Source organism: Drosophila serrata, unplaced genomic scaffold (assembly GCF_035046125.1).
Source record: "Drosophila serrata isolate PLE 108 unplaced genomic scaffold, ASM3504612v1 contig_112, whole genome shotgun sequence".
Classification (NCBI taxonomy): Eukaryota; Metazoa; Arthropoda; class Insecta; order Diptera; family Drosophilidae; genus Drosophila; species Drosophila serrata.
In genome coordinates, this window is record NW_028257010.1 from 514,496 (window position 1) to 539,177 (window position 24,682).

At 43.0% G+C, this 24,682-nt stretch overlaps 1 protein-coding gene, 1 long non-coding RNA gene and 1 pseudogene across 2 annotated transcripts in view; 1 reads left to right on the plus strand and 2 right to left on the minus strand.

Annotated features, from left to right (window-relative positions):
* The window catches only part of LOC110182825 (uncharacterized), a 51,915-nt gene that overhangs the window by 10,421 nt on the left and 16,812 nt on the right, over nt 1-24,682 (plus strand). The window lies entirely within an intron of this gene.
* Nucleotides 4,681-5,663, minus strand: LOC147644726 (uncharacterized; annotated as a pseudogene).
* Nucleotides 20,432-21,925, minus strand: Tim23 (translocase of inner mitochondrial membrane 23). Its single transcript, XM_020950956.2, has 4 exons — nt 21,371-21,925; nt 20,988-21,264; nt 20,753-20,922; nt 20,432-20,697 (listed from the first exon to the last, which is right to left on the minus strand). The coding sequence occupies exons 1-4, from the start codon at nt 21,420-21,422 to the stop codon at nt 20,582-20,584; spliced, it is 615 nt and encodes a 204-aa protein (XP_020806615.1). The 5' UTR covers nt 21,423-21,925; the 3' UTR covers nt 20,432-20,581.

Below are 24,682 nucleotides of genomic sequence, written 5' to 3' on the forward strand. Positions count from 1 at the left end.
CACCTATACGAGATGTTATTGTCTCGGAATAGGACGATTACAATGGAGCTGCAAAATTTATTGCTTGCAATAGCGCTCGCCAAAGTCAATGTAGTTAGCCCTAGCATATTAGATCATGCAGACCTGGAAAGTATGTGGATAGAGGAGCCCACAGATACCCCCATCAAAGATATATTGTCCGTTTCGTCCGTTAAAGTTTTACAATCCACTAACATTATTCATTTCATTATCAAGTTTCCTAAAATTAAGTCAGCCTGCGTTAAGATTACAATTTTTCCCGTATCACATCACGACACAATGCTCAGACTGGAGGACAAGGTCATAGCGGATTGCGACGGAGAAATCCACACGGTAAAAAACTGCTCCGTGTCATCAGGGGCCACATTTTGCCAACTGGCGCTGAAAAGATCTTGCGCCCAGGAACTCCACGCGGGAGGCATTGCGCACTGCGATATTCAGCATAGTGATCTGCATCCCGTCACCTATGTCGACGAGGGAATCCTCATCATAAACGATCGCCCGGCTCGTGTGGGTGTGGACAATGGCACTTACGTCCACTTACAAGGAACACACCTTATCCCTTTATCGAGAGTGCCACGGTTAATGAAACCCGATATATCAATCATGATATGGCCCAGAAGAGGGCACCAGGAGTAGCCAGCTCGCCTTCCCTGAACATTTCTCTGGAGCACAATATACTTAGCCTCCCATACCTTCACCGCTTGAGTGAACGTAACCTGGAGCACATCAAGAGATTTGGGGAGGATGTCAACAACTACCGCTCGCACCAGATAGTGCTAGTCGCGGGAGCAGTTTGCTGCGCGTTGATTTGTATCGGCCTTACTTATCGGCGAGTCACCCAGGCCAGGAGATCCACGGCCCAACTAAAGGAGGTGATTGCCCAAATAGGGTCGGCCGAGGGCGGCCTTAATCTTGAGGGGGGAGTAGTTAACTAAGTTAACCGGGCGACGGCAATGACCGATCGTCCGAAAGCTCGCTCCGGCCAAATTGCTGACACAGCGTCTGGCCGGAAGCCCGTGCATAGCCGGCAAGCACTACCCATTGGAGTGGCCGCTATGAGTCCCTTTTTATGTTAGCTTTAAGTTCAGTTCTGTTTTGACACTTATGAAATAAAGAGCCATCGCTCTCTTACTGTAATTCCGACGATCCGTCGTAAAGCATTTATTATTACAAATCTGACTCAGTCCCTAGGCCAGCAGATAAAGAGGGACAGTCATCCCTCCAACATAATCATCCTAACTAAATATTCTACGGCCAGCCGGCTAGAAGACATCAAAGGTCCTCTCGCCCCGACCTTACATCTCCAGGAACAATCCGCGGCGGAATTGAAATTGTCGACGACGAATCATTACCGCCCAACATTATATTAATTTATATTTATACACATTCTATGCACAACAAAATTTCTTAAAAGTTTAGCAACTTTTATATTATCGTTGTTGATACATATATAAAATTATCAAAAAATTTAATTCGTTCGGTTTTGCCCAAACGTTCGGATTTTTGTTCGCGAAAAATGAGTGGTATTGTCGGTTTAAATAACTAACGATAGGAAATTCAATAAAATAAACATTTCTAGCAGGAACCGCTTTTCTAGTTGGCAACATCTATAAAATATATATATATTATATATATTGTATTAATTTTTAATTATCGAATTTAATTTAATCTGCAAGGGTATACAAACTTCGGCGCGCCGAAATTAACTTCCTTTGTCGTTATATTTATTTTGGATTACGGCCGATAGAGCAAAAAAGAAGCGTAAAATGCTACCAGTGCTCGCATATATATGACTGTTGACCGTTTTTCTTCTTGCGCTCTCGTTGCGAGCACAACCGGAAAAGTTCATAATCTTTCGCTCTGGCTCTGAGCAAGAGACTCCTGCTGTCTATATTTATATTTCCTGTTGAGCGCTTTTCGTTGAGCTCTTTGTATGTCTTTTTTTTCATGAGCAGTGCGTAAAGAGTGGAACAAGATCGCTCGCACATGAGAGTCAGACGGTATTCACATATATGTATATTTTGTCTGCAAGACAGACGCTTAACGGAGAAAACCTTTGCTTCACTGAACACGACAAAACGGTCTTGGACAACCAGAACAAAACAGAGTCAGGACAGAGACACTTATTTATAGACAAGAAGAAACGGTCGACAGTTATTTGCGAGCTCTGAATGATAACTTTTCTTGAGACCATGATTCAATTATAACTGTATCGTGCTCGAGACTGATGAATTATATCGATAAGAATAATAAAAAACAATTCAGTGGTTTAGTCCTTAGTCATTCTTGAATAAATATTTCCTTATTTATTATTTAGTTTTTTTTTTAACCACGGGAAGCCTGACGAGAACATTGTGTTCTAGTGGATTATTTCTATGAGGACGTCAAGTAACATGAGTGTTCGGCGAAACACAATTGATCACTGATTAGTGATGTAACACTGATCGGTGTTTAGCTGAACACAGCCATTGTAAGCGATTTTAGTTAAGAACGCTACGGTGAGAGTAAAACAAAATTTTCTAAGCAGTAGGAGTGAAGTAGAGGCAAGCGCCGCTTTAATGGCCTGTGCGGAGACGTGAAATAAACTAATTTAATAGAATTGGCTGATCTCGGTTGTTGCCTTTCATTTGCAGCTGGTTCACATATTTCAAATAATTGATCCCGCCTTGAACAATAATGTGGAAAAGTCGAACTCAGAAGTTTAGAAGAGTAGATACATCCTTTAGGATCGCGGTAGTTTTTGCAAAGGCAAGTAGTTCACCTGGCTTCCTCTTGGAGACATCTGCTAGTGATGACAGTACTGGGGCGCCTGCATTAGGGCTGGGCACTTTCAGATGAGATGCTCCAAGGTTTCGGTTACCTTAGATTCTTCGCATTTCCTGCAGTTGCCGTTATTAGTGATGCCCAGCTTGATTACATGCGCGGAAGCCAGGCAGTGACCTGTAAGAATTCCCACCAGCGATCTGCAATCTTTTCGGGATAGGTGCAGTGCGTAGTGGCTGAGTTTGTCTTTGCGCTCATTGCACATGATTTTTGATGTTTTGCACGTTGCGGAGTTTCTTTTCCATATGCTTTTTGCTTGTGCGTCCACCCGCCTCTCCAACTCGATCTTAGAGAGACTGGGATGTTTTCTGTTCTATCGTTAGCCAGTCCGATTCCTTCATTTGCAAGTTCGCTGCGATTTCGTTTCCATATATGCCCTGGTGGCTGGGAATATAAAAGATCCGCTCTGACGTTGTCGTGCTTAGGATATCTAGTCCGTCCCTGCTTGCCAGTACATTTTTGGGAACTGCACGCTGACGACTGCATGGATCTAATCGCCGATTGACTGTCTACAAACAGTTTTCCTGTCGACATGGGCGATCTATTGTCTGCGCAAGCTCTGCCGCCTTATTGATGGTGAAGACTTCCGCCTGGAATATGCTGCATTGGCTTGGTAGCTTATACGACAGCCTCATCTCGGGGTCTGCACAGTATATGCCCGTTCCAACTTCTCCTTCCATCTTGGAGCCGTCAATGTATATGTTCAGGTATCGAGCATGGTCCTGAACCGTTTTCCAGTCTTCAGGTTCCATGAATGTTGATGTTTTCACATCAGGGCAAGTTCTAGGCGTCATGTAGTCAGATATACTGCTTATGGTTCGACCAATTGGGCTGTGCCCGTATCCCTGTAGCGACATATTTCCTAGCGCTACTAGGCGTTGTGCAGCCTTTCCCGCAGTCAGTTGCGCGTAGATATCCAGGGGATGAATTTCAATTACGGTCTCTGGTTTTTTTTGGGGGGTTGACCTCAGGGCCCCAGGTATGCAGAGCAGAGCCTGCCGCTGGGTTCTCTCCATAAGCTTTTGTAAGTCCTCTTTTCCATGGCTTGCCACCTCACTAAGAGTCCGTTTAGCAGTGTCGGACACACTACCGATATGTAGTCGCCTCCAGCATGACTGGAAATATTCCGTCTAGTCTAGGATATGAGATCATTTGGGAGATGCTCTTTCCTAGTTTATAGTAAATGGTGCACGTTGGCATCGGTGATCTCTGTGCAACCTGGGAAGTGCGCGTGTAGAAGTGCTGTTAGGGCCTCTTCGATGCCCTTTGTCCACTGTCCGTCGTCGCGTTTGAGCTGACTCTGTATGGTGGGTTGCTGTGAAAGCAACTGCCGTAGTCTAGCCGGTTCTGGGGCCGTCTCTATGTTGGAGCTGAAGTTTATCCAAGAGCTTCTTTGCTTTATATAAATAAGTTTAAGGTATAAAGTCTAAAAGTGACTCACCTCTGCCGTTGAAGTGACTCACCTCTGCGCGTTGGCGTCTGCACCCACGATCCTTTGGGCTGGGTTCTACCAGGCTCCCGAGTTCTTCCGGTTTAGCTGGCCTATTGTGTGCCATGTAGCAGAAAGCTACCAGTAGGCGCTTCTTCTTGCGTTCTAGCAACACCGCAGTCAGGTTGTTCAAGCTGTAATGAGACATAAGGTTAGCTTGGAGACCCTTCCGTATCGGTACAGCGGTTCTGTTCCTGCTTACCGATGGTGGGTAAAAAGCGTTATAATTTAAGGACTTTAGTCCGGCAACCGCATTGCCAGAGGCAATCCATGGCTCTTGGACTAGAGCTACTTCGGCGGACCCTTGCTCCATGGCAATGAGAAGTTCCATCGAAGAGACCTTGATTTTATGGAGATTAAGCTGCAGCACCGTTAGGGACATGGATACTTGGCTCAACTCCACTCGACGGGTTGACTACTAACGTCAGGTCACCGTCTTCCTCCTCTTCGGACTCATACAACGTCAGTTCCTGAACGGCGTCGACAATGGTTTCCTGACCTAGGTCTTTCTCCACCTCGCCTGCCTTCAGGGTGTGAGCATTCCCCTGGGTGGCGCTTTTTGAGGCGTAGGTATAGCCTACTCATGCCCCACGCCATCTTCCCGTATCTGGAATACAGGATGTCCTCTGCCTCCTTGTTAATCTGGAGGACCACGCATTGGCCCCCCTCTTTGGGTAACAGGCTCATAGTGTGCAGTACCTTCCAGTCTGCGGTTGGGATGTCCGGATTCTGAGGCTGCCGCAGCTTCAGCGCTCGTTTCCCTTGGATAGCAATGGGGACGAGTACCTTCGCTTTTGGGATGGATAGGATTAGTTCCCTGTCCACCACCTCCAGTTTTCTCGTCGGGTCATCTATAGAATTTAGGATTTTGACCCCATTCGGCCACCCGGCACCATCAAAAGTGGGAATGAGCGCTATAGGGTCTTCTTCCATTCGTGTAATCAATGACTTATCGAGCCGCGGCTGCACCGTCTTCCACCGCGCCTCGGTCATCTTCCCACTCTCATCCCTCCTGTCAATAAGTGTCGTTTTCACCTAACTGGCCTTCGCGATTTTCTTTTTATTGCGTTTCGCCTTCAAGGGAGGGCCAGCTTCCTTGGGCACGCGTTGTCGCTTGCTCGCCGGAGTTTATTATATGGTACTCTCGGCGGAGCGTTGCCGTTTGGTGACAAGCATCTCCTCCATCTCCTCGTTGATGTTGTCCCCTACGCGGGGAGCTGGTGCCTAGTTCCAACGAGCAAAGAAGGCTTTCCTCCTCTTCTTTTGAAAGCTGCACGGTTTCCAGGTCAGAGTCTATATAGGCCACGGCACCGTGCGGCTTAGCCTCCATTGTGTCATTTTTGTCGTTCTTGTGGCAACTGACTTGACCTGCTCCTGTCGGTGATATGACCGCTGGCGACACGCAGAGGGGAGTGCTCCCATTCGTGCCCGCCGGTGGTAGCAGTCACGCCTTCCACCGACGTTTGGGCTGACATCCCAGCCCCGGTTACTTTTTCTATATCCATTCCTGTGAGAAGTTTGGTTTATTTCAGGTGAACCACCCACTTGCGTTTTATGTCTGCTACCTCCAACCATGGCTAGTAATACATTTCCTCCGGCGTTTGGGCGGGCGGAATTGAATCGAACACAGTGCCCATTGCCCAGCCGGCGCCCTCGTGGAGGGTTCAGCTGGAGAATTTTTTCAGCCATTTCATTTCATTCACCTATATATATATATATACATATATTATATTTAGAACTTTACGTTATCTAAAGATCGTTTGTACGGCAGCTGTACGATATAGTTGTCCGATTTTCATAAAATTAAGTTCTAGAAAAAAATTCTAGAATAATAAAATAGAGTTATATTTCAAATTTGATAAAAATCTATTGAAAACTGAAAGGTTAAAATTTTTAATTGTTTTAATGTCTATGGTAACTATATGCTTGTACGCCCCCATCCTGCCGCTAAAGATCCTGGAAAATGCAGCCCAGTGAAAATTCCCACGTCGCAAGCGAAGTCGATAAGTAAAGGCGGGGGCGTCGTGGGCAATTCAACTATTCAGCTTTATTTCGCTGCATACAAAAGAATAATTAGCTTAAACATAAGTGCTGCGCTCCCGACCGATAAGCTAAGCTTAACAGTGCGAGAGCGGGCCCGAGAAGTGGAGCGCGAACTAGCCGTCCCTCAGCTCGCTTAGCAGCGAGCGAAGCTCGGGAACTCGGGAGCGGGCGTTCGCGAACATAGAAGAGTGGGCGCGGAAGCGCTTAGACTAGCCCGATGAGCAGTGCGTGAAGAGCCGACTTGCGGGAGTGCAAGAGCGGCAAAAGCTTTGGAGGCTCGGTGGACAGAGGCCGCGCCGCGGCCGCCGCGAAGGGCCTTCTGACGTGAACATTCTCCCCCCCCTTGCAATCACTCGGGTTGCAACATATTCGTCCTGTATAAGCGCTGCCGCGCTCTACAGGGTGTCCTGGATAGCGGCGGAAATTGCCTATGCGCACCGAAGTGCAGCTGAGGAGCGGTGGACGAAGGCCGTGGAGTGGCTGAGGAGTGCGGGGGAGAGGCCCAGGATCGTAGACGTCGGTAGCGGATGAAGTTCGGTGGCAACCTCGGAATTGGTTGGATTGGACCTCTGATCAGAGAGTTCGCGTGGTGCGAAGCGGTGGCATCTTTTCGAAGCGGACTGGAAAAAAATGTATCATTTAGAAGAGCGGACAGTAAATAAGCACGGAGTCATCCGATACTGCGATCGGTTGCATCGGTCACCACTGCGGCACTTGCCTTGGGAATGTTCGTGGGCCAAACAGTTGGAACAGTAGCGGTTGGTGGACACCGCGCTGAGCCTCTTCTCAGCACTAAGCCTGAGGAACTTGTGGCATTTTCGAAGCGGATGGATTCCGCTGCAGACTCGGCATGGGTAGGATAAAATACCTCGGGAACGTCTGCTCTTGATGTCGTAGGGTACCCAGTAATTGAAGGCGTTGGGAGTAGTGATTCGCGTGGAGATCGCGGATATCCTTTGGTTCGGTGCGGTTACTGGGCTGGAAGGTTTAGGAGCAATCTGAACACTGGATGAAGAGTTTCTGGGATGCAGCAGGGTGTGATGCCGTCTGCGGCATGTAAGGCAGGAGTGGACACTGGGGCAATCCCGCTGATGATGGCCTCGTGCCAAACAATTCAAGCAGAGTTGCTTTCTTCGGACGATATTTGATCGCTCGACTACGGTCATTTTCAGGAAACGGGGACATCTTCGCAGGGGGTGGTTTTCCCTGGAACACTGGTCACACCTGGGTGTTGGAGTCACCCTGCCGTCGGAAGAATGTAGCCGGGGCGCTGGGGCCCTCGGAGTCGCCAACTTTGGCGGAAAATGCCGTGAGCTGGTAGGCGTAACGTCGTCGATGGCCTCCAGCGTACGATGCCGTTCGGTCAGAAACGCGTCTAGCTCGTTCCAAGTTGTAATTTTGTCTTTGTTGTGGATAGATTGTTCCCACAGAGAAAGGGTTACTTTGGGAAGCTTTGATGAAACCACATACACCAAAAGACAATCCCAAGCCTCAACTTGAATGCAGCTCTTTCAGCGCGACTCCCGATTCTTGAGGGACAGCCTGGATGTTGAAGAGGATTTTCAACTGGCTGTTAACCAATAATCTTCGATTCTCGAAGCGGTCGGTTAGGCTTTGCCAAGCTGAGACGAAACCTTCATTGGTGAGCGGGGCCTTGGAAACAATGACGTGCGCTTCGCCGTTTGTTTTGGAGAGTAGGTGGAACAACCTCTCCACCGGGGTAAGACGAGGGTTGTGAATAAATACCGCCGTGAAAAGGTCTCTAAACCTGGGCCAACGAAGATAATCGCCCGCAAACACCTCGGTGTCTACCGGTGGTAAACGACAACCGATGGAAGGGGGGTGTGGACGCTGCTGGAAGCCAGAGTTGACTGGGCCGCGCCCCTTTCTATTATCTCCTGCAGCTGGGCCACACACCTGGAATAGACGGAGTAGCAGTAGCTATACTTAGCTTCTAACACTGTTGAAGTGTCCGCGCCGTCGTCGGACACGGAGAGCAGTTCGGAGCAGCTCTCGTAATTCTTCTCCACCATTTCCCACAAAGCCTGGATTTGGTCGCGACGCACTTGACACGTGGAAGAAAAGGGCTGGGTGATTTCTGGGGCGCCTAGAGTTAGGATCTTTGCCTCAAATTGACTCACACGGTCTGTCGTGGCAATAAACTTCCTCAACGCGATGTCGATGGCGGTTTGAGCCATTTTGTGGTCGTCCGTGATTGATTGAGTGAGCCTTGACGATGGAGCTGGATAAAGCTGTTTGCTCTTGAACGGACAGCAGTGGACTTTGCTTCAAGCGAAGAGGGTCGCGGAGGTGCGGACTGGAATCTTCCAAAACGGATTGACGGAATCGGCCGTAATTAAATTATGGGAATAATTTTAATTCGAAATTAAAAGCCTTGTGTATTTAAGAATGTATATGTATATATATATTTATCTGTATATAGTTGGTAGTTCGGCCTAGTAGTGAATTTGCGAATTAAAATCCTTGTATTGTCTCTTAATATATAATATATTTCGGACGTGGAGGTTTGCTTATATTTTTCTCAGAAAATTGGTCACGAATTGTGGATGGATCCCGTAATAAATTAATTACGGATTTAGGAAACTATTGGCCGAAAGTAATTGTTGCCAAATTTATTCATCACGGATCCGAAATGATCGACATGAACCCTTGGCTTTGTTCAAGAGAAAAACCTTAGTGGGTCAAGCCGCCGGCAAGCAGTGCATGTGCGGGACTCAAAAAACAATCAAGCGGCAAGAACAACACGGCCCTTGCGACGGCGCAGTGGAAAAGATTAAATTAAAAATTAATTAACTTAAATTAATTAATCAAATTCAAATTCTGGATCTATTGGTGGATGTTGAACTATAAGCCGCAGATGTTTAATTATTTAAGCGCCGGGAAGGTAGAATTAAAAAACAAACATCCGTTTTTGGTCGCGGAGAAGAGCTCACTGGGATAAGCCGTCGGCAAAGCAGTGATAAGTGAGGGACCCAAAGAAGTAAAGGGCAACAGCAACACAGCCGTTGCGGCGGTTACAATGAAAGACAATTAAAAACACTCAGTTATGTTTGGGTTTTGCTGCTCAGCTCAGAATGATGCGAAACTTGCCCAATATATATATGTATGTAGATTGTGGAAATCGATGCCCAGCGCAGAATAGCGCGAAGCTTGCCCAATGTATGGATGTATGTGTGTAACTTGGTATTTCTTTGATCTAAATGAAAATAGGATAAATTAAATTCGGATAATTTTAAAGTCATGGTTCACGAAATTTCCTGAAAATTTTAGGTGGTGGATTTTGTCTTGTCGGCACTGTTCGGCTGTGGAATGTATAAGTGCAGGTGCATGTACACGCTCTAGGCCCAAAGAGGAGACGAAAAAAAATTTACAAATAATTACTTGATATGCCCTTATGCGGGCGTGTGTATATATGTATGTAATAGCTTGGAGATCGATGCTTAGCGCAGAATAGCGCGAAGCTTGCCCAATATATATGTATGTATGTAGAAATTTGTGGAGATCGATGCTCAGCGCAGAATAGCGTAAAGCTTGCCTAATATATATATGTATGTTCGCTCAATATATGTTGGTATGGTAGGGTTTGTATTGGCACAGTGGAGCGTCGAGAAGTGGACTATATTAAATTGTGAAGAACAGAATAAATGTGTATGGATACAGCACAAAAATTAACGAAAAAAATATCGGGACAGCGGGGGACTGTTCGGCGATCAGGGTGAATTCCCGCAACAAGCGCACACTGGCTGGCCGATATTAATTATGCCTTTCTTTTTGTAACACAATTTCAATGTTTACGGAGAACTTTTTTGTACGGAAATGTTAGCACAAGCTGAGAATGCGTGTGTGTGTATGTGGCTGCACATAGGCCTCGACCGTTGGCAAGTGGGTGAACAACGGAGAATCGAAGAGACGGCGAGGAGGATGGCGGCGCACACAAAACGGACACGGATGGAAAATTTCGAAGTTCGGAGGCGAATAGAATGTGGAATTTCTCACTGCTGTGGTGTCAGGAAAACTCGGACGGGGAGTTGACACGAAACAAAAGAATAAATTTTGCAGCGGTGCGACCGAAATTAAATGTTCGGCCCACTGTTGAAGACCGGCAGAGAGCACAAGATGGAAGCATATACTTATCTCTAGCGGACAAATCACCGGGAACTGCTGGTGAAAAGACGGAAGGATATCCGTATCCGGCTCGAAGGACCAATGTTTGTAGGGGGACGATCCTGCCGCTATAGATCCTGGAAAATGCAGCCCAGTGAAAATTCCCACGTCGCAAGCGAAGTCGATAAGTAAAGGCGGGGGCGTCGTGGGCAATTCAACTAGTCAGCTTTATTTCGCTGCATACATAAGACTTATTAGCTTAAACATAAGGGCTGCGCTCCCGACCGATGGAGCGCGAACTAGCCGTCCCTTAAATCGCTTAGCAGCGAGCGAAGCTCGGGAACTCGGGAGCGGGCGTTCGCGAACATAGAAGAGTGGGCGCGGAAGCGCTTAGACTAGCCCGATGAGCAGTGCGCGAAGAGCCGACTTGCGGGAGTGCAAGAGCGGCAAAAGCTTTGGAGGCTCGGTGGACAGAGGCGGCCGCCGCGAAGGGCCTTCTGACGTGAACACTATATGATATAGTAGTCCGATTTTCATTAAATTTGTACTCAAAATTCAGAATAATAAAAAAGGGCAATATCTTAAGTTTGATAGAATTCTGTTAAAAACTGAAAATGTAATAATTTTAATTTGTATTAATTAATTAATTGTAGAATATAGAATATTTAATAAAAATCTCTTAAAAACTGAAAGTGTTATAATGTTTTTTGTAAAAATTTCCCGATCGTTCGGAACCTATAGTATATAGTCGTCGTATAGTAAACGAGTATATAGAAAACCAATTACAAAATTTATTTCAGATAACTTAAAAACTGAAAGACTAGTTTGCGTAGAAACGGACAGACGGAAGATCGACTCAGCTGTTGATGCTGATCAAGATATATATACTTTATATGGTCGGAGGTGACACCTTCACTGCGTTGCAAACTTCTGACTAAAATTATAATACCCTGCAATGGGCTACTGTAAAGCCAGCCGAGGCAGCCATATTAACGAAGTGGTGTTTCATACATAAACTGCAATGTTGAGGCTATACAATAAAAATACAAAATTTGAAAAATATATATACTCGTTGTTTTTTTTAAAGCGATTTTAAAACTCAAATCTTGCGTTGGCCACCCTGAATATCATACAGCTGCCATAAATATGGCTATGCATAGGAAAAATCTGAAAATTATTAAAAAAAAAATTTTTTTCTTTTTCAGTTTTCAATAGAATTTTATCAAATTTGAGATATAGCCATTTTATGTTATTCTAAAATTTTGTGTAATTTTGTGAAAATCGGGCTACTATGTCATAAAGCTGCCTTCGGAACGATCTAAAAATTAATGCAATTAAAAATTATAACTTTTTCAGTTTTCAACACATTTTCATAAAATTTAAGATGTAGCCCTTTTTTTTATTCTAGAATTTTGTGTAAAAATCAACAAAAAGTCCATGTTGTTGATGAATCCGTGATGAATGTCCATACGAAATATTGAAAAATTTAACATGGGTATATTCTAGACTGTCATGAACAATTCATCAGCAATTAATCGATGATTCATTAACAATTCATAAACTAATTAATAAATGATTCATCAACAAGTCGTTGTCAACAAATCATCAACAATTAGTCGATGATTCATCAAAAATGCATCAGCAATTAATAATTAATTCATCAACATTTCATCAACTATTCACCAACATTTCGCCAACTTTTTAACTCCTAAATATTAATTGTGTGGTTGTTTAGTTTCCATCCTGGGCATCGCGTGATTCTCGCCCGTCCAAGTTACGATACGTGAAGTGCCGTTGGCGCCCAACATTTACACCTTCTGATCTTTTTACAGAAGCATCATATAGGCTTAACATTAGTGCCGCCGTCTTCCTCCTGAGCGATAGGGATCTGTAACAGCGACTTCCAAGCTCACCTTGCCAAGTAATACTACAGGGCCTCTTGTCAAAACAATTCGTGACCACCGCTCGAATCATTTCATAACTCGAAACTGCTTGAAATGGTTTCCAACACGAATTCTTGTTGGTCGAGTGCTATGTGAAAAAACGACCGGCTTCTGATTTGGGGCTTTTTAAGGCCGTTTCCCCAATTCTATAAAACTTTTCACATCATTGATATCGATGCGTGCACACGATTTTGCTTTCGTTTTCGTTATTTTTTTTTCTTGGGGTTTTTTTTGCACTCCTGAAATTTGCTCCTGGAATTTAACAGCCCCATTAACATTTTACGTCTAACACGTACACGTCAACAGATATATGGAGTATCACTTCTAGCGTTTAAGGCATGGACTTCCTGCTGTGCTGTGGGGTGATCGTGGATTTAAAGGATCTTTAATTACAGTTCCATGCGGATATTTGTCCCTATAAGTCCCGAATACACAGCACCAAAATTTACTGTTTTCAACTGCTCCCACCAGTATTCGGCCATAGAGTTTCAAGAACATGAAAGAAAACTAACGACTGCAAGAGGATGACATCCAACACCGTGGTGGAAAACAGAATGTAAGTGCCAACGTCCACAATCCCTCTAACTTCCTTTTTAGCAAGACAGCTAAAAATGAGGCAGTGGAGAGTAAAGACGCAGCCGATACAGTTAAATTCCTTGCGCTGATCTCGGAATATGAGCAATATAAGCAGGCACACCCAGAGGCGTTCCAGCTCCCGAAGATGAAAAATGCGATCGGTCGCACAACGTAAGCGAGAGTACAACCAATATGGCTCAACGGGAAAGCTCAACGAAAGCTCAAGTAGGCGCGGAAGTTTAGTGATGTGCCAGAGACAACCTGAATATGGCGCTGGCAGAGAACTGGAAGTCAATAAAGTCCAAGTCGGGCAACATGGTGACCGACAGGTTGGTTGCATCCCCTCCTTCGACTCTTCGTAAATGGTAAAAAGGCACCGAGGGTGAGTTTTCAGGAGCTTCCTGGAAAAAAGTAACAAGTGAAATGGTCTTAGAATAAAAGTAGGCCTCCCCAAGGAGATTCCGAGGAGACCCAGAGCGCGGAATCCACAGGTACATACGGACGACTGAGCCATTCTCTTTTTGTAGGTCCTCTTATCCATGGCTTGCCACCGCACTAAGACCCCGTATAGCAGTATCGGAAGCACCACCGATATGTAGACCCAGTGCACCAGAGCTAGTGAGAGGCCCCATGTGCTGCTGAGCATCTTCTTGGGTGGAAATAGCGCAATGGTAGTCTTTTTCACCCTCTCTAGTACATTGGGTTTCCATGCCAGCTTGCTCTCCAGTACAGTTCCATCGTATTGGACTTGTGTTTTCGGGGTCAGCCAGGTTGTATTGATTATTGGGGGATCCATGGTGGTACCTTGTATCCCTTAGTGAAGAGAATGAGGTTCGTCTTATCCGCATTGATATTGGGTCTTAACTTGGACTTTTCTATATCTTCATCGGATTTTACTGTGCCCGGACAAGTTGTGAGTTTACTAGTGTGGCAGGTATAACCGAGCGTTTTAATTCGTACTTCTTTATTTCACTCCACGCAACCGAATGTCTTACTTCTCCACATGATCTTAACATTTCTTAACATAAGCTTAACATAGATTGGTTTAACATACATTGGCTTAACATACATTGGCTTAACGTAGATGGGCTCTCTGCTAGCCTACTACACTAGCGATTATTTCTTTCAACTTTCCCTAGTTAGTATTCCGGAGGTTTCTAAAAACTGTAAGTTTTGGAGAGTGATCGAATTCGAATTGGAACTGTATGCGCTTATGGTCTGAGAAGGATGGTCTCTCAAGGACTTTCCAATCTGATACCATTAAGCTTTGTCCCGCTACAAATGTTATACCTAGCACGTTGGACGAGGTTGGCCTATAAAGGTGTGTTCCTCCCCATGTTTGCTATATATAATTAATTGAAAGTATAAAGTCTAAAAGTGACTCACCTCTGTTGTTTATATCGGGGCTTCCCCACTCGCTGGTGGTGATAAGGAGTTCCGCCGACGCGACCTTGCTCTTATGGAGATTGAGCTGCAGCACCCTTAGGGACATGTGTTCTGGGCTCAACTCCACTCGACGGTTTGACTACTAACGTTAGACCACCTTTTTCCTACTCTTCGGACTCATCCAGCGTCAGTTTCTGGGCAACGTCGACAATGGTTTCCAGACCTAGGTCTCTCTCCACCTCGCCTGACTATTTGAGGCGCAGGTATACGCTACCTATGCCCCACGTCTTCCCGTATCTGGGTTACAGGATGTCCTCAACCTCCTCGTTTATCAGGAGGACCACGCATTGGCCCCCCTCTTGGACTCGCGTTGCCGCTTACTCGCCGGAGAGTCTTTTAAGGGACGTTGCCGTTTGGTGGCAAGCATCTCCTCCACCTTTTTGGCGAAACGGCCCGCTTTATACTACGCCATATCCTTCTTTCCCCGTTTGAACGCTTCGGCCCGCTTCTGCGCGGGGATCTAGTGCCTGGTTACGGTGAGCGAAGAAGGCTTTCCTCCTCTTCTTTTGAAAGGTGCACGCTCTCCAGGTCTGCTTAGTCTTCTTCGCGTCGTTCGACTGGCAGTAGCGTTGCAACGTGACCTGCTCCCGTCAAATCAGAGGTGTGACCGCTGGCGACACGCAGAGAGTATTGCTCCACTCCGTGCCCGCTGATGGTAACAGTCACGCTTTCCACGGACGTTTGGGCTGACATCCCAGCCCCGGTTGCTTCTCCTTTCTCCATCCCTGAGAAAAGGTTTTGTTTATTTCAAGCGTACCACTTTGGTTTATGCCTGCCGCCAGGCACCTCCGCCCATGGCTAGGGATTTATTTCCTCTGGCTTTTAAGCGGGAGGAATTAAATCGAAGCATTAGCTAGACACTGCATTACTCCGGACAGAGCCAATGCATTACCATTGTGCGGGGTAATACAGTGCCCATTGCCCAGCCGGCCCCCACGTTGAGGGTTCAGCTGGGGGATTTTTGCCAGCCATATATATAATTATAAACTCCATTAAATTAACCCTCCTTTCTTTCAGCATTTCACCTACCTACCTATCCGAAGCTTCAATATGAATAAGGGGCTAAGACGGGATTTTTGGTTGTTGTAATGGCTTATTATACCCCTAAATGGATCGACCTGGACAGCTCATCTGCTTCATATGGCAATTCCATTGCGATCGGATTGGAGCCTTGTGGGAAAAGGTGGAAAAGAGCTACGAGAGCTGCTCCGACCTTCTTTCCGTGTCCGCTGATAGTACGGCCACCGCGACAGTGCTTCTCCGTGTATTCAAGATGTGTTGCCCAACTTCAAAAAGCAACAGAAAAAGCCCCCCTTAGTCCACGCAGACTTAAGACAATTTTCAACCACCCCGTTCTGCGGGTTGTCGTATGCCACCGGTGGATACCGAAGTTTTGTCTGGTGACTATCTTCGGTGGCCAACGCTCAGAGGCCTTTTCACTGCGATATATATTCACAACTTGCGTCTGGTGGAGAAATTGTTCCACCTACTTTCCTAAACAAGTGGCGCCACTTGTTTCGAAAGCCCCAGTCACCAATGAGGGGTTCGTCTTAGCTTGGCGAAGCCTCATCAACCGCTTTTAGAATCGTCAACAGCCAGTTGAAAATGCTTTTGAACGAGGCCACCAGCAGCGGGATTGCTCTAGTGCCTACCTTTGTTTTACAACTCTTCCTCCAGTATACAGATTTCTCCTGAACCTTCGAGCCCATTATCCGTAACGGTCCAAGGGATTTCGTTGTTCTCCGCTCCAGTTGTAACTTCTCCCGTCAATACTGGGACCCATACGACGGCATCACTTATTATAGCTTATAGGTCGGGAGCGCCGCCCTTATGTTTAAGTTTTTTTAGTTCTATGTATAAGCGAAATAAAGCTGAAGCTAGCCCTACGATGCCCCCGACTTCTTTTTTTTAACATCTACGGGTTATATGATTTTCTTCGCGGAAGCTATTTTCAACTCCAAGGATCTTTAGGCGTAGGATCGCTCCCCTACGCAGTAAACAATATTCAAGATTATTTGGTGGAGCTTTGGTATTGCTATACCAAATTTTCGTTCAGCACTTTCTGTCATCCTGAAATATACGGCCTTCGAAAAGGTTAATGCTTGCCTGAAACCGTCCTCTTTGCAGTGTCAAGATAACAATAAATAATAAATTCAATCAGATCTCTTTTGTTTGTAATTCTACAGTTGAACTAAATCAGCGTTGTGCAATTTTTACTGAAACCAGACGCAAATTATAGAGCGATTGGAAATATTCTGATTCATCAATGCTCCCACAATCCATGAAGTGGCAGCAGTATAGCGGCATATTAATCTCAAACGTCGGAAAATAAATATAACAAGAAAGGGTGCCTGCTGTCAATTCATTCACATATACAAATTATATTTACAATTTTACATTCACAGATTTGCATTTTTCCTCTATATCTAACGATCCTTTGTATGGCAGCTATATGATATTATTAGTACTATACCCGCGGCCATTTTCTCTACCGTGATTATTACCTCTATTGTAGTTACCTCAGTGAGCTTGACCTTCACGAGTATAGAAGATGGTACTCGCGTTGCCAGTCTTTTCTATGCTACATATGATGTACTTGTGAAGCCGTAAGTTCCAGCTCCAAGTATTGTTTAAAGCTTTTGTAGGTCACAATTTTTCGTCACGAGTCGAACTTATCTGCATGTTCGTAGGGTAATCCCTCAATTATCAATTTCAGTTGTATATTGCGTGGCTGTTTTGCCTTTTTGGTAAACATTTTCCAGCAAAAATTTTAAATTATAATTGGAGTCCATCGGCTAGGGGCAAGTCGGTCGTTAACAGATTGTAAAATGTTACCCCGAATGCAGCCAGGATTATTTGGCTTTTCGAGTTAGGGTCTCTGCCGTAACCCTTATTCCAGGAAAGTGTCCGAGTGGACATGATGAGTTCAAAAAGCAACATCTGTAACACATGCGCTGTCTAAGGAGCAGCTTGATAGAGAACATTATTAATACGTTTTGTAAAATTATAAAAAAAATCTGTCTAGGAGAAAATCTAAAAAAAATTACCGACATAGCCATTTTGAGATCTTCGACCTTGAAGTACTCAAAATACTAACGTGATGTACCAATTGAAATAGATTCGATCTCATTGCCAAAACGCGCCATCTACGCAATGCCGCCTTTGCATCTATCTTTCCTGAATCAAAATCTTGATAGTCTGCGTTGAGTTGCCACTCTAAAATCGTACATATGAACAATGAGCAAGTTCAGGGAAAAAACTCCAACAAATTTATGCAAGCGGCAATACTTTGAATCTTTTAATGTTTTGTATTTATTTTATCTTTGAAATCTCAGAAATGCTTGATCTATTAGAAATTTACTAAATATAGGTTTATTTTATGTGATAAGTAGTCAAAATAATAGAAAAAGAGAAACTAAATTAAAAAATAAAATGTGTTTAATATTTTTTAAACTTTCAAATTGCTTTTAATTATGAAAATCAATAAAAATAAAAATACAAAATTAAATCAATTTTTCCATTTTTTACCCTATAAAAACGCTAATGGGTGGACATGGCACATTGTCAAATACATAAGTACATTTTACAATTACATGTCAAATGCCGATTCAATATTTCGATTATCTTATTTGTTTCAAAGCTTATAATTTTTGCAACGTAAAATGAGAAAACTTTTCTCAGAAAACTGCAACGTTGGCGTGTCTAATTACTTGCATTTAGAACTGAATAGCGGCATAATACATCAATAAATAATATTTTAACATCTATAAGTTAAAATTTACGTTCACTTTATAATGTTTGTTTACAGAAAACGGGTGGAATTACTTGTCATTGCCAAAAAAAAAACAATCTACATTTAGAAAAATTCCAAACTGTGAATGTGAAACTATGACCAAGATCGACTAAGGCTAGATTGACTCGGCTGTTGACAAAGAATATCAGTAAAGATTATATATATACTTTATGTGGTCAAAGACTCCTTCACTGCGTGGCAATCTGATTGAAATTATTAAACACTGTAAGGGTATAAAGCGATTAATGAATTTATGGGCAACCGCTTACATCTCAAATGTGTATTAAAAAAATATACAAAAATGTATTTCTTGCTGTTCTGAATCATTTTTTATAAAACGTTCTTGTTATACTAAATTAAGTGATCACCTTTCCCTTAGTTTTATAAGTAGTAGAAGCAGAGAATAGTTTATATTAAAGTTTTTAGGGATTTAAATATTATAAATACATACTTAAAAGTTTTTAAGTTAGTGAGAAATAGAAACAATGCTTAAAAAATCCATTTTACTTTTCAATAAAAAAAATTCCTAAAACAAAAAAAAAAAAAAAAGGATTTTTTTCTTTTCATTTGAATTGAAAAGGCTCGAAATATTTTATTTTAAGAAAACATTTCAGCTTCTTTTAACAAACACTAAAAAAAGATATGAAATAATTGACAATGAAACCAATAACATCAAAAATTAGTGTCGATTTATAAACTTATTTTACCACGTTACGGTGTTTCGGTTTAGTAAAACCACTTAGCAAGATTTTGGACGGCCACAGCCAGTGCGTCGCGGTGGAGGCTCACTTGCTTATGTCATCACAGCAATACTTAGCGGCTAGCGCTTGGATTGGGGGACAAATTATTTAAGTTATTTAACTATTATTACTACTTATTGTAATTTAAGTTTTTTCACTTGCTAAGCAAAAACAAAAAAGTGCGCTAAAACAAAAGCGCACCCAAATATGCACACATATGTACATACATAGATATTGACAGAAGCATAATCAAAACAAATCAAAGAATCTTGGAAAATCAAAACAAAACAAAAAGTGACACGCGCAAATCACTTGCATAGACAACAACAACATACCCTGCAGTACCTGTTATCAGTAATTAATCAAAAGTAAAGGGGGTGCTGTTGATGATTTATCGATGACAGGCCATACAAACTGTTGATGAATTTAACATGGGCATGTCATAGGCTGTCATCAATAAAAATGCATTAACAATTCATCGATTATTCATCAACAATTCATCGATGATTCATCAACAAAATGCCTTTTGGGAAATATAGTCAGAAAAAAAAAACTTAAATTAAAATAAGTAGTAATTATAGTTAAATAACTTAAATAATTTGTCCCCCAATCCAAGCGCTAGCCACTAAGTATTGCTGTGACGTCATAAGCAAGTGAGCCTCCGCTTCGGCGCACTGGCTGCGGCCGTCCAAAATCTTTGAAAAAGACTCTGAATGCAGAAATTTGAACACGCATACAAACGTGCGAGCGCTTGTACACATATACACAGAAACGAGAGCACAGCGCAAAGAAACGTACCCCCGCTCATCGTTCCACGGTCGATCTGCCACTGAAAAGTGAATTCTTGTTGTGCTCGGTTTCGAACAAATGCTTCGAACTCGAAAAAGCCGAACGCACTCTGGGGTTTTAGACATATCGTTCGGGTGCTCTGGGGTTCCAGGCTCAGCCGTTTTTGTGATAGTACTTTTTTGTACTGTTTGACTTCTGTACTGTTTGATTTCTTGCATAGTGGTAAAACACATTTGTACTTACATTCAAATGTACAACACCTTTTTGTTAAGTTTACTAGGTTCTCACATATGGCAGATATATATATTATATAACCAAATTTTAAAAAACGTAAAACCCTATTTTAAAATCGTAAAATGCAAACTTAATATTTTTAAAGGTCTCTAGTGTCTTATTCAACATGCTTCTTTTAAAAAGTCTCGATTTTGTTAAAAAAAAATGCCGACAACGGAATTTCTAATAAATTTGAAACTCAATTTTTGGATTTTTAAATAGTCTTCAGTTGTATCTCACCTAAATATATTTTGTTTGATATCTAAAACCCTGCGACGACATTATCAAAACGATTTAAATATATTATTTAGTCAAACTTTAAAAACGTGTTGCTTTATCCTGCCCACCTTATGAAGATAAAACTCAATTGTACATATGTATGTCTTAATAGACCTACTATATGTATATGTATTCATAATATACAACGAAACGTGATTTTAAGTGATTACGCGCAAAATGTCTACACAAGATGCTTTGTTTTTAGATCTTTTCGTGCATAGAAAACTCTTTCCATCAGGATTTACAGGTATTTTGGACTTGAGTTTGGGGTGTTCTCTTGCGCTATAAGATATAAACAATAGAGAGAAGAAATGCCCAGCCCTATAGCGCCACCTAATGCACATCTCCGTAGGCCAGCTGCAATAAGTTATAAGTTGTTGAATTTTTCGAATAAATCTCAGTACTAACTCACCTGTTGATTTGTACAATAGCCCTGTGGCAGAACCTGCTATCACAGTGTTGACATGGTCATCTTCCCCACGAACGAACTGCAAAAACACTCCACATGCCGAATAAAGCACCGCTAGTGTACCCAGCGTGTTCGCGGTGCCCGAACCTTGTTTCATGATGTGGTTGATTAACCTGTGAATCGGGTGACGGCATTAATAAAACATTTCATTTTGATTGCGGGTAAAAATGTAACTTACTGAGTTCGCCGGAGGTTCCCCGTCTGGTTTAGCGCGTTGGTTACTTTAAAACCATTGTAGACACCTGCAAGGCCGCCAATTCCTCCACCAATCATCACCGAGGTTCCTATTTGCGAGAAGGCAAGCTCAAAGCGTCCCCTCTGCTTGTTAGCGCCTTCTGGAAAAATAAACTCCGGCTGGGCTTGCTGTAGAAACCGGGAATCATAGTTGAGGTACGGTGACACCGGGGCGCTACTAAATGTGCTCGTAGCCGGAGTATAGTTTGTTGTTGTCGCATCTGAAATATAGCATATTAATATTTGTGCATAAGAAAACGCTGGTCACACACTCTACATATGTAAAAAACTTGCAATATTGCGTAACTAAATTCCTTAAACGCTTACCGGCTGGTGCGGGCGCTAATGAGAATGGTTTCCTCAAAAAGTCGTCACTCATTTTGGAATTTGTTTTAGTGGTTTCCCAATAATAGTTCACTAATTATTGTAACAGTCAGCCACCACTAACTAAGTTTAGTTCCTCTATACATATAAGAAAACAATGTTTACCGTGCTCCGATTACGATTTCAAACTTTCAATGTGACATATGTTAGACAATAGAGGTGGAGAAACTTCGATTAACATCGAAATAGAGCTGTCAATACATCGAGTGCACTATCGATAAGACTAGTTGCCGAAAATCGACCCACTAATAATTACATTAATTGTGGAAAATACAAGAACTGAATTGAATATTATGCACCCAGGGTATTGGCTCTAGGACTGAATGACTGAATAATTGTTAATAAGGGCGGTAAAGTAGTGGGTTCAAACAAAACCCAGATCAAACTCTATAGCCACACTGGCTACACGGCACCGTTTTAGTATTTTGCGAGCGGCTTGCAAAAATAATAACAAAATTTGTTATGTCCCTACTAAAGGACCTGCGTGGCATTTGGGCTGGCACCGGCTAGCTCTCTCTTCGGGCCATGGATCCCCTAACCCTGCCCGCCACACACAACAATAAATTTCGTCGATACTCGACGTTTACACAACACTATACTCCGCGCGGTTTATTTCAAACACGCAGAAACAAAAAAAACAACTTCATCTATAGTTCCTCACACACACACCGGACCTGGCTTCTCCTGATGAACTGGAGGCCACATGCTCATCCCTTCCCTACCGTGCAGCTGCTCGCATGAGTTCAACCTTTTTGGTTGCAACTGCCCCTGACTGAGTCACACACACACACCTACACACTCATTATCCCGGTTCACTCCCCTTTCCCCCACATTAAAGTCGCTACTCCATATTCATAATTTGACTCTTCATCTTATATTTATTTTTACAACCATTATCCTATAATTAAGTGACGTGCAGGTTAATTCACCTGTTGAATTGCTTTTTCTTTTTTGCAGATTTTTGGTCTCGATTTTTCTAACAAATTTTCTTCAATTTACTCAATTCCCTTTAAAACATTCCGACCCTTCCTACCCGTAAGAGCTCTCAAGGGGGGGTCGCAAATATAAATGGAAAAAGCCAATTCCTATAGACAACCAAAAATTTTGCAAAAAAAAAAACAGAACAACTTCACTGCTGCACCTGACTGAAGTATTTTGAATATATATGTATATAGATGTAGAATAAATAAATAAATAAATATAAGATAAATTAATGGATAATAAATATGTGATAAATAAGGAATTGTAAAGAAATAATTTAAAAAATACCAAAATCGTTGAAAAACGTAACGAATATATACATAGATAAATAAATAGGTAAAACTAAACGAAAATATTCCGCAAACAAACACGAAAGAACACATTTAAATTTAACCTAAAACAAAAAAAAATTTGGCTGAAGCTGCAAAGCTCCCGGTGTCGCCACTCTGAAGGCGTGTCGGCCGTCCTCGACGATTCTCCCTCCTTAAAATTTTTTTTTTGTTTTTTTATTTATAATGTCGGTGTTGGCGCACCGTGATTCGGGGTTACATTTAATTTTCCACGTCTTTTAGTTAGTGGCCACCAAACCGAACCAAAGAAAAAGAAATGAAAGAGGTGACAACCAGAATTTTGTGACAGGCCGGAATTTGTAACGGGCCAGAATTTTTGTAACGGGCCAGAATTTGTGACGGTCAGAATTTTGCGACCGGCCGGAATTTTTCTGCGAGGACTGGGTCTGGTCGAGCCTTTTGAGTTTTCCCGAACCGGCTTTCCGTCCTCGCTGATCCTCCGCTCACGTCCAAGCAATTTCGTGGTCTTTTCACAATCTCAAATTTACCACTCAACGTTTTTTGAGGGAGCGCACGCGCACAGAGTTTTTTTACTTTCCTTTTCAAAAGTCACTTTTAATTTCAAATTTCGTGACCCGCCCTCTCGCGTAGCTTGGAACAAATTAACCGCTCTCTCTCCATTTGGTTTCTTTTCACCTTCTCTTTTCTTTTCTGGTTGGAACCGTTGTTTCAGATCCGAACCATTCCAGGTCAAGAACCTTTTTCCTCATAAGGTGGTGCATGCTACCGATCTGCTATTAAGGCAGGGTGGCATCCCTTAGCTAATCGTATAACACCCCTTATGTGGGTCTATCAATGCTATCGATATTTAAGTGGCCATAACAAATTTAAATAAAACATACTGTTTGCGACCATTTGTTTCTCGCTCTAATTTGCAGTTTCTTTGCATACTTTAAATTAGAGATCCCGCCATAAACAAAAATGTGCGGAAAAAATTACTTCAAAAGTTCTTAAGAGCGGATACAATTAATATAATTAAATTAGTAAAGAGAAATACAATATTTCGCGTTCTTGGCATACATATTATTTTGTAGGGAAGAGGGAAACCTTGAAAAGAATTATATATATGAAATATATAGGCCAGCAAAGAAAAATTTGGACAGCTCCACAGCTCGACTTCCCGATTTGAGAGATCTCGATGCTTCTGGAACAGATTATTAAACGTCAGACATTTGCCAGGTCGATATCGTAGACAATGTTGAATGCCAGCTTCATCCGAGACTGAGTATATGGGTAGTATATAAATTAATTAAATATAATGCGTCAGATAAAATGTTGATTTGCCGTCGGCAACTTATATTTATCCACGGGTGGTCCCTCGCAGTTAAAGATCTATCGCAGGTCCGTTTTGGGGTGTCTGTCATATTTCGCCTTAGCGCATGTCCTACAATTAGCGAAGATTTTGCTCGCTAGTTTAGTCTTTTTTGGGAAGTAGTATTCTGAGAGTATCTGCTTCACATTTTCTTGGGCCGATCTGTGAGCCCTGTTTTGCTCAACTGTGAGCACTTCTCGCCTCTCAGCGACGGCAACCGTTACACGGTTTTTGCAGTGCCAAAACTTAGTGGCCGGGAATTGCCGAACCAATTCGTGCTGTATCATTGCTAGCGTATGCAAATCGCAATGAATGGCGTTTACTTCTTTAAGAACGATAATGTCTGCGAGCTCTTCGAGCAATGACTCTTTGCATGTGAAGTCGATGCTATGTCGTCTCTTGTTTCCAAAGAGTACGAAGCTGCGTTTCGACGGAAAGCGTGCCTCCTCCAGAGTTATCTGGTTTTGAAAGCAATTCAAGGCCTTTTCCGTAGTTTCAATGGCGTGGGTGAGCGACAGCTCACTGTGAATTGCGGCTGCGCTAGAAAAAGCTTCTTCTCCCCCAGAACGTTAAGTTGCTGTCTTGAGAGGGCATCCGCAACGAGGTTGTCTT

What these genes read in the sequence shown, in the direction of transcription:
- Tim23 (XM_020950956.2), bottom strand. Translation starts at nt 21,422, where the DNA reads ATGAGTGACGACTTTTTGAGGAAACCATTCTCATTAGCGCCCGCACCA. An exon ending in GGGAACCTCCGGCGAACTCA is followed by an intron (nt 20,923 to 20,987) that starts GTAAGTTACATT and finishes CCCGATTCACAG; the next exon opens with GTTAATCAACCACATCATGA. An exon ending in GCTATTGTACAAATCAACAG is followed by an intron (nt 20,698 to 20,752) that starts GTGAGTTAGTAC and finishes AACTTATTGCAG; the next exon opens with CTGGCCTACGGAGATGTGCA.